The sequence below is a fragment of the Rhyacophila brunnea genome, unplaced genomic scaffold (genome assembly GCF_057557595.1).
Source record: "Rhyacophila brunnea isolate RB1 unplaced genomic scaffold, BYU_Rbru_1.0 scaffold_13, whole genome shotgun sequence".
Taxonomy (NCBI): Eukaryota; Metazoa; Arthropoda; class Insecta; order Trichoptera; family Rhyacophilidae; genus Rhyacophila; species Rhyacophila brunnea.
This window is the reverse complement of record NW_028232785.1, coordinates 24,948,036-24,959,264: the sequence shown is the minus strand read 5'-3', so window position 1 is coordinate 24,959,264 and position 11,229 is coordinate 24,948,036. Positions and strand designations below refer to the sequence as shown.

At 34.4% G+C, this 11,229-nt stretch overlaps 1 protein-coding gene across 1 annotated transcript; it reads left to right on the top strand.

Annotated features, from left to right (window-relative positions):
- The first annotated feature begins 6,482 nt into the window (after positions 1-6,482).
- Positions 6,483-10,421, top strand: LOC147077031 (uncharacterized). The gene is made up of 4 exons (XM_085940972.1): positions 6,483-6,647; positions 6,955-7,212; positions 7,449-7,601; positions 8,354-10,421. The coding sequence occupies exons 1-4, from the start codon at positions 6,483-6,485 to the stop codon at positions 9,872-9,874; spliced, it is 2,097 nt and encodes a 698-aa protein (XP_085797098.1). The 3' UTR covers positions 9,875-10,421.
- The last annotated feature ends 808 nt before the right edge of the window (positions 10,422-11,229 follow it).

Below are 11,229 nucleotides of genomic sequence, written 5' to 3'. Positions count from 1 at the left end.
CTGTCAGATGTGGGCATAGACAAAAAAACTCTTAGGCGATCATAAATGTACGCCCGTTTTTGGCAATTATTAGGTTGCATTATTGGACACAGGAAGGAACAGTGTGCTTCTGTCGAAGCATCACTATCCAATTATGACTACTCACACTACTCACGTCGGCCATGCTAAATTCATGAATCGCCCTCCAGAACTACAAGCATACGTTGCACCACCTGGAGAAACAGAGATAAAAAAGATGCAAATATTATTAGGAAGAGTTAAGTGCCTGCAAGTTAACCCCTTTATATAAAAAAAATATAAATGTCATTCCAATATTATCTTTTGAAGAAAATATCGTTGCATAAAAACATACCTATTGCATTTTTCAAAAGTATGCATACCTAATTGTATTCTAATAACTTAACGGTATTTATTTTTATTACAGATCATTTAAAAAAAAATAGGTAAGTATAATTATATAATTTACTGCATTTTTCCTTATGAAACTGACATTGATCCATTCAAAACCATAAATAAATAGATAAATGTTAAGAAAGTTGAATGATTTTGTAATGTTGACACTTTTGTGTAATCAAATATCAATTTTGAGGTAGTCTATTATAAACCGACATATTTAGTGAGCCTTACACCGTTTTGGCTATTTTGAGGAGACTCTTTTGACTGGATGTTCCAAACGGATGCGGTCGTTTTTGTTCAGGACATTTTGACAGGGTACTTAGTGAAAATGGAAAAATGCGAATTTTTCGCGTAATTTAAATGGAAAAACAAGAAAAACTTCATGAAAAATCATGTAATTAAATTACTCAAAGGTGTGCATTTAAAAAATGTGGAAAAAAATGTTTTGTTTTAAAACTTGACGGCCACTCAAAATCTAATTACTAGCTTAATATAAGAGATAAAAATTTTAAAAATCTTGCTAAAAGTTTACATAAATTAACCTAATCGGATGCACTAAACAAAAAAAATTTAAGGCAAAATTAATAGTTCAAGTATCACGTCACTAAATTTTAAAAAATAATATCTCTCACGATATAATCGATAAAACAAAAAAAGCACGTGCACAAACGTAAGCCAATAATAGACAAATTGATGACTTAATAAAAAGTTAAAAAAATTTGTTGGGTGGTTCTACTTAACGTTTATTAAATATTTCATATAGAATAACTCACGCACTATATGAGAAAAAAAAAAAAAGTATAAAGAATTGCGCACTAGCTATGCAACAAGAGATTTAACTACAAAATATTTTTTTAAACCCACCTAGTCAGGTTTTGCAGACAAACTTTAAAATTAAATAGCGCGCTGAATGTAGGTGAAAAAGCAAAACAAAATCGTGCGCTAACGTTCACTACCAACGCACAAGTGTTTACAATTTAAATTTAAGGAAAAACACGTCATGTTTAGTGACACAAGTATCAAGCATTTAGCTGGGTCACCCAAATTGAAATGCGAATAACCCCCTTAATGTGCGTGCACAAACGAAAAAAACGCGTGCACAAACGTGCACTAACGATGCACAAACGAATGCACTCGAAAAAAGTTGAAATTTCAACATTGGGTGACCCAACGTTTAGCTGGAACACCCAATTTAAAATTGTAATTTTTCGGTTATTATAGGTGCACAAACGAAAAAAAATCGTGCACAAACGTGCACTAACGATGCACAAACAAATGCACGCAAAAAAAGTTGGAGTTTTAACATTGGGTGTTCCAGGTAAATGGACCTGATAAACAGGCATGAACATTTTTATATAATAGCAAAAGCTTTTACTTAATTACAAATAACAACCAATATAACAAGAAAGTAATATGTGCTTATGTAGATATTAAAGTAAAATGATAAATACAATAAAATTATAAATTCAACCTATTAAACACGCCCACAATTATGATATAGGTTAATAAAAAAAATAAAATAAGTTATTCGCATGACACACAACATCATGAAACATCGTATCCGTCCTTGCGACGGGGTATCATGAAGCCGTACAGTTACGAGTGATATGGTGGGAACATGAAAATTAATATTTGCCAGTACTGTATTTTAAACGGATTGTAAATGAACCCACGAAGAAATAGAAAGAAATGATTAAAAAAAAAACAATCACTCTTTGGATGGACAAGGATTGCTTTGATAGCATAACCAGAAGAAAACTAGCTGGGAAAGTCATTTTAGTATCATTATCATAAGGGAAAAATCCGTCAGTATGTCCTTAAGTAGAGAAATTTTTGTGGACTCAATGCAACTTAATTGCGTGGACGGACCTGTTAAGACTCCAAATAATGCTGGCATATTCAAGAATACTCACACAAATATGATGACACGTATGATATACGTAGCACTCGGACGTTTTCAAGTGATCTTGAAACCCTCATAACAATAGAAAGCGTTTTGCTAGATCTAGTATTGGCTGATTGATAGTGAACTTTGCGTCATACAATACACCCAAATCTTTTACCTCAGTTTCCCTACGCAATATTAAACCAGACAATGTGTACAGAAAAAATAAGCTGTGCCTTGAACGACTTAACGAAATAATATTACCTACATAATTTGGAGGTAGCAAATTCAAATTTATTCAAAATAGAACATTACGAAACAGCATCTAGATCAGACTGCATCATGGCTTTAATCGTTCAAAAAGGTTAAAGACTGTCTGCGAATAACAAACAAGAAGAAATGGGTAGATATAGCTTTGACAATATAATCGAAATATAATATAGAAATATAAATTAATAAATAAATTTGGGCGAAGATTTGAGCCTTGAGGAATAGCAGAGTTTGTTCTAAAACTCCGCGATTCATTCCCATGGTAGGTAATCAACAAATTGGCGACGATGGTGTGCTGAATATTGTACAAAATAGAGGCATAAATTATTGTTCATAGGGAAAAGGAAACGTATTAGTACGTAGTATTTGATAAAAATGACATTATAAGGGTAAAAGTAGGTACTTTCTTAATAAATTCGTAAGGGTTCGTTGTGTTATCTAAGGTGTAACTATGGCGAAACCTGAGCTCGTGCCTGGCTCAGCACAATAGCTCACTGTACACTGATTGAGTCACGGAAAGCCGTGTATACCGTTGTCAGGCCAAGCAAGACTACTATGCTGAGTCATGATTGATGTTTCATAACTGATGATTCTAGGCCGTGTATCGCCTTATATAGTAAACTAGGCGACCCTGTCCTTGCCGTCCAGCTGATAAGGCCGGTGCGCTTCGGTGGGGAACCGCCGATAGTAAGAACGCGCTGTGGTGGGGTCGCCCACGTTGACTGTAGGTGACGACCGATGTGCGACCAAGAAAGTATTCGGAGACCCCGCGCTATAATCTCCCCCTCTGGATCTGATAAGCGTCCGCTGAAGATCCAGAATCTGACTGTCGATGTTTGTTCTAGGTTGATCCTTTCTTCGGTCATCGGTTGAATCATTCTCGTTGATGTGTTCGATTATCCTGAACACAGTCGCTGTTGTGATGAATGCTTCCACTTGGCTGCTATCATTGTTTCCATCGTATTTCGCCGTACATTGCGCAAAACTTCCATGCTTTGCGTCTTTTGTCAGCTCCTTTATCAAATCTTTAAACTGTGCGTTTGTGAAATTTACGGTCGCCATTGTTACTTTCGGCCACTAGTTGGGCGCCAATTTATAAGGGTAAAAGTAGGTACTTCCATAATAAATTCGTAAGGGTTCGTTGAGTTGTTGAAGGTGTAACAATGGCGAAACCTGAGCTCGTACCTGGCTCATCACAATAGCTCACTGTACACTGATAGAGTCACGGAAAGCCGTGTATACCGTTGTCAGAGTAAGCAAGACTACTATGCTGAGTCAGGGCCAAGCTGGCCCAAGGTTAACTGATGATTCTAGGCCGTGTATCGCCTTATATAGTAAACTAGGCGACCCTTTCTTGCCGTCCAGCTGATAAGGCCGGTGTGCTTCGGTGGGGAACGCGCTGTGGTGGGGGCGCCCGCGTTGACTGTAGGTGACGACCAATGTGCGAGCAAGAAAGTATTCGGAGACCCCGCGCTATAACATTCATTTAAGAAAAGAGGACTTGTCTAGGTAAAAATAACGACGTCTGGGAACCTTTAATAGGTAATATAACCAACCTGGTTGTGAAACTTCTTCACTGATTTGCTGTACCTTCTGTCTTGTTCAGAATAGTCTCAGATATTATAAAAATGGAGATGTTCTTTATTTCATGGCGCTTAACAAAATTTAAGCACCTCACGAAATTAATGAATATATAATATTATGTAAAAATCATCACAATGGACCAAAGTTCTGAAGCAGGGTAGTTTTTGGCCTGACCACCATAAAATATGAGTAAAAAAAAACCGCGCTGAAGCTTCCGAAAGGTTGAAAGTGTGTATGTTAGGTACTAATTTAACGTGACTAACTAAAATATGTCATTATAATTAACCAGGTTGGTAGCGGCGCTCGAAATGGAGAATTTTAGGAACCGGAGCGCGCGATATTTGTACGAAAATATTAACATAGTTGTCTAATAATTGTACCTATGTGTATTTTATAAAAATAAGTGTGCTACATTTTTATTATATGGAATACCTAGCTAAGACGGTCAATTTAATATTTCGACGAGACAAAACGACAATCTTCAAGATTTTATGAACCGGAACGGCGCTCCGGGCCATTCGAGCTCTGATAGGTAAGTATTGAAATTGGCTTATTATAGATGTAAATCTCACACATGATATTATAATCGAACAATAATCGGTATCTTATTGAAGAAGTCAAAGAAAAGAAAAAACCGATGTCAAATGCATTGTTACATCGATACCAACCTAAAACTAAAAATTTCAATCTCACTAAACTTTGTACTAACAGTCGGTAACAATCAAATAATTCCAAGAATACTAATCTGAGAGTTTGTTGCATAACTAACCTTTGAGTGCATATTGATAATTATTATTATGTATCATTTCGGCGGCAAATATTTGTGGGTTTACAGGACATTTGATTTTACTGAACAAAAATTCATAATAAAAATATATAAATGACCTCGATGTTGCTGGCATTGTCAGAATTCTCTCGTTTTAAAAAAATGTTGGCGGCTAGGAAGTTTCGATGCAATATTGCCAAATCAAAACATTGCTGCACGTTTATACCAGCTTCAAAATTCATCTGTCATCCGTTTTATTTTACTTATTTTACGCAAAATACCTTAACAATAATAATATTGTCTATTGACATTCCACTCAAACACATAGGTAGCCATAAAAACTATGCTTACCTAGGTAGATAGGTATTAAAGGTGAGATGTGAAATACTGTCACCAGTTTGTGTACTCATGTTTCGGATGAAACTATCCATACTAAGTATTTGTGGCCCAATAAACTTATTCCAAAAAACTTGTGATGATTTGTCTATTGCGATCGTATATTGCGTTCGAATGTATGAATAATAACAGGTCCTAAATTTAGTGTCGCTGCACAGAGGTGAGATGACGCACAGGCTTAGGCATGTTATATATATACCTCTTAAAACATGTTTACAATAAAAAAATCCTTGTTATTCATTTTTGTCAACAATAATATTGTAACCTAACAGAAAAACAACTAATAAATTTAAAATTTTATAATAAATGGGGCTTTTCGACAAGCGGAGCTCAACGTATTTTTTAGCGATTATATCGAAGGCGATACACAGTCTGATTTTTTTGAGCCGATACGTATTTTAAAATAGGTACTAATAATATGGAGTTGGTTTTTGCTTCAGTTGAGTATGAAACTTTTGTCGCATACGTAGGTACGCCAAACGATCTATATAGTATTCGAAATAATATTTATATAGTATTTTGGAACAAGTTTATATACTAAGTATTTTTTTATACTCGTAGTAAGTATACTTAGTTTTCAAAATCGATCAATTTTCCCATCTCTAGTAGGAGTAGGTATATCTATGGTTATAATTTACAAAAGTTCAGCGTTTGCGATAATAAAATAAAGTTAGTTGGTACTAATTATTTTTAATATACTAGAAGGCAGGATATATTATCGGAGATAGTTGTTTAAGTAATCTTATAGTAAGTAAGTACCTATTCAATACCATCTAAAAACCCTTGACTAGAATTAGGATTATAATTGAAAGTTCTTGAATTCGTCGGTATGTGTTTATGGTCAGAAGAGGTACTTAAATTAAAACGGGGCTCGGTATTTCTCATATTCTTCCTTATTTGTTTTGTAAGAAGACACAATATTACACATTTCAACGATCACGTACATTAATTCGGTCACAATAAGATGGCAACACTGACAGCGATTTACTATTTCCGTCTCTTTCGTCGCGGAACTTCAGTGTGTACGGTCGGTTGTTGCTCTTGCATCTAGAATTCGTGCCAGACGGTTGAAGTTCTAATGTCTATGTTAGAAGTCAAATTATATAACGTATTTAGACATTGACGCGACGACCGAGATTGTGACGTTAGGTATTTGACAGATTTTGATATTAAATACTGCTTAAAATGGAAGTTAAAACGGAAATTATGGACGAAGACGAAACGGCAGAGGTGATCGGCGACGGTGCATACCAATGGATTGACACAAATCACTTCAACAGCAAGGGTCGATTTGACGTTTCGTTCAAACAGGAAAATATCGATGATAGAAAAAATTTCCATTTAAATGAAGTAAGTTGATTCCCTTTTGGCTAAATTAGGATGAATATTATGCGTACACAATTTCGGTCATTTCGTAAAACTTTCGCAGACGTTCATTGGACGGCGTAATGGTAGTAGGCGGTATGCAGCCAATTGGTGTCGGCTGATGAGTATGTAATTCGGAACTGCACAATTTTCGTTTATCAGGGCGTCGCCATAAGCGCAGCAAAAAAATCAAACTTCATTGACGCATGGATGGTCATAGATGCGGAACTTTTAATTGTTTAAAATGTCATAAATATTTTGATTGATATGTTTGTATTTTATTTCTTGACAGACCGACGTGGATTTTAAAGCACCTAATATGTTTGAGAGACAATACGCACAGTTTGGTGAAATTGATGTTCATGAAAAAGACATTAAACAGGAAGTAGCATTTGGTTCTGCAAAACAAGTCCGCCTAAGAATAAACAGAGCTTCATTTTATGATAGAAATTTTGTTTGTGACGTGTGTTATCTGTTTTTTTCATCTGTGGACATTTTAAAGCACCATAAACGTATGCACGATGCGTCGACATTCAACAATGATTCACAGGTACACGATATAATCATACATTCTCATTTGATTATTGTTGGAAAATAATGTATTGTATATTTCCTTCTTCTGATACCTATATGTATAATATGCAAACAAATATGTTTTATTTGTAATACCTACACAATATCAACTTTATTACTAATCCAGTTCTGATACTGATGTCCTTGTTTTTTTTGTATTCAGCCGTAGATGGAAAATATTCTTCGCCTATCTACAAATGTCTTTATTTTCAGAAGCGTGAAAATTGTCTTATTACTATTAAGTCTGAGAATGACGATGAGGGAGTCGTGATCAAAGAGGAATTTGTTGACAGCGCAATCCGCAAAATCAATTTTGAGAATCCTCAACCTGACTGCTCCGTTCCACAATACAGGTCATTGTATCAGGTATGTTCAATTAAAAAGGTAATTTTTCAACACCGAGACAACTGTAAATAATAAGACATGCTCTGTTAATCACTTTTTTTTCTATTCAAAAGATCGCTACATAATATATGGCAATAACAAAAATGGTTTCGGGCTTGTGCCGACGGCAGCTGGTCTCAATTTTGGCAATTCGGACAACTTTTTTAAGATCACAGCTGGCCGTATATGACGAATAACACACGGACAATGTTCCCCTCTTATGGGTCAATTGTTGCTGGTTTAACATCATAAACCAGTGAATCCCCAAAGGAAAGTTTCCAGAGATGTCAAATCGTATGACTTTGAAGGTCAATTGACAAATCCGCTTCATTAAATCAACTTATCACCAAATTATGATATCACACAGCGTTATAACGATGATTTTTAAGATTAGGTATTTCAATCATATATGTCAAAGAGAATGCGCAGTATCACATATCGGTTTAGCAGTTCTATCGTTGCAAAAAAATACCTATCATTTACAACAATTAACCTTACTGTCAAAACACATGGTGGGTATCTATTAGCATTATGGACACAATCGTATTTTATTAATTGAGTTAGCATTTACTTGGTAGAATTCCATTTTACAAGAAATGAAAATATAATTAATATTAAATTCTACAGGTCTTGTAACCTGTAGAATTTAATATTAATTATATTTTCATTTCTTGTAAAATCGTATTTTACTTATTTTTATTTTCTTGAATTGAATATACCAACCCTTTTTGTAGGTTTCTACCCAGCTCACAGTTCGCCATAGTAAATCACTGAACGTTGGTAAAAAGAATACAGCTAACAATATCGTGGTCAAACTCGAAATAGCCCATGCAGCCCAAAAAATCAAAAATACGATGATACAGCATTCGGAGATAACTATAGATGAGCAGGACGTCAAAGCAGAGATCCGATTATATTTGCCGAAGGTGGTTCGAATTAAGTTGACAAGAGTAACATATTTTCCACGTAACTTTATTTGCAAGGATTGTTGTGGAGTGTTTGAATCGGTACAATATCTAACCAGTCACTACATTTCATGCATCAAGCATCAGCTTAAGTCAGATAAGGACACTGGTGAAAAACTTGTTGAATGCAATATTCGCTCAATTGAAATGCCGAAGCGTGGTGGGCACTCGGTATGTACGGGTGAGAAACCACATCAATGCGATGTATGTTTTAAGAAATTTACACGATTCGGTGATCTAAAAACGCATAAAATGACACACACTGGTGAAAAACCATATCATTGCGATGTATGTTTCAAAAAATTTACATTAATTAGTATACTTAATCGACATAAAATGATACATACTGGTAAGAAACCACATCAATGCGATGTATGTTTTAAGAAATTCACTCAACTCGTTGATCTAAAAACACATAAAATGACACACACTGGTGAGAAACCACATCAATGCGATGTATGTTTTAAAAAATTCTTGCAAATAAGTAATCTCAAAAGACACAAAACGACACACAATGATGAAAAACCCTATCAATGCGATGTATGTTTAAAAAAATTTGTAAGTCTTAGTCAACTCACAAGACATGAAACGACGCACACTGGTGAAAAACCTCACCAATGCGATGTATGTTTTAAAAACTTCCTGGTACTAGGTTATCTCAAAACACATAAAATGACACACACTGGTGAGAAACCACATCAATGCGATGTATGTTTTAAAAAATTCTTACAAATAAGTCATCTCAAAAGACATAAAACGACACACAATGATGAAAAACCCTATCAATGCGATGTATGTTTAAAAACATTTGTAAGTATTAGTCAACTCACAACACATGAAATGACGCACACTGGTGGAAGACCTCACCAATGCGATGTATGTTTTAAAAACTTCCTGGAACTAGGTTATCTCAAAAGACATAAAATGATACATACTGGTGAGAAACCACATCAATGCGATGTATGTGTTAAGAAATTCACTCGACTCGATGATCTAAAAACGCATAAAATGACACACACTGGTGAAAAACCACATCAATGCGATGTATGTTTTCAAAAATTTCGTCAAATTGGTAAACTTATGAAACATAAAATGATACATACTGGTGAGAAACCACATCAATGCGATGTGTGTTTTAAAAAATTCCTAGAAATAGGTAATCTCAAAAGACATAAAACGACACACAATGATGAAAAACCACATCAATGCGATGTATGTTTTAAAAAATTCGTACAAATAAGTAGTCTCAAAAGACATAAAACGACACACAATAATGAAAAATCGATGTGATGTATGTTTTAAAAAATTCCTACAAATAAGTAAGTTGCTGAATTTTGCACGCCGACCTCAAAGCATGACGTTGTCATATTAGTCCGACTAAGCTATTTTAGATTTGTTATATTTAATTTTCCGCATCCGAGTGATGTTAAGTATCAGATTTAGCAATCTTGTATGATAAATGCCTGTGTTGAAAATGTTGATATATTTTGATTCATGTGTAGTCCAATCTAAATTGGTTAACTCATCTATCGGTGAAGGGAAGACATTATATAAATTAAATTAATTTTGCTACTGCATTTCTGGAACATTACTATTTTTTTCTGCTGTGTGTTGACTAAACGCGAAATGTGTATTTATAAAAGTGATCGCTATAAAGTCATGACTGCTAGTGGTATGCTAATAATGTTAAGTGAGCTCCCACTAACATGATTTTGTATTTTACTTATTTTTAGTCACGACTACTTAAATAACATATTAAAATATGCCAAAATATTGTACAATATTTTTGTAATTGAGTCTTAACCATAGTGAACAAAATTAAACTGAGGATTAAAAATTTTATAAATAAAGCTTTTTTCAATCATAAGCAACACAGCATCGATCTCATTTTTTAATAATATAATTTGAAAGCACTCCGTCAAAAATTGCATCTTAAACATCACCAGTCGCCACTGGCTAATCTCATCAAAATTGACTTGATTGACTGAAACAAGGTATTTAGTATTATGATATTTTTATTTATCGTCGTTTTATCGGTCAATTCAAAATACTGTACCAATATATGTTTTACATTCGAGTTACATGCGATAATTATGGAAAAGCAATCATATTGGTAGTGACACCAACATAAATGCATTGATCTGTAGTTGATGTTTGTAGTAGTAAAATTTTGAAGCCATAACAGCAATGTTTCCGCCTTGTAGTCAATCCTTTCATCGTTTGAAATGTCGTTAAATTCCCACAACAAAACTGATACAAAATCCCTATACTAAGTCCTGCAGAGTGAGCTGTGGATGATAAAAGTCGACCTGAAAAGGTCACGAACAAACTATAAGTAAGTAATAAAAAAGGTATCACATAAGTGTGATTTTAGTTATTTCATAGGTGTCCCTCGCATACTGCGAGTCAATTATTGATATTTGAATTATTTTATAATGTTATCAATTTAAATCGCTGATCAAATTTAAGATGTTATTTCCAATGTATAGAATCATACGAAAGCTGCGCTTTCATATAAAATATTATTCTCTGGTAAATTCACACAAATGATGTCACGCATCTTCTTTCTCAAGTAAATACTATTTAACCCTTTGTGATAGTTTGAGAGGTAAGATAATAATCCATACAACTAGTCACCCTACTCT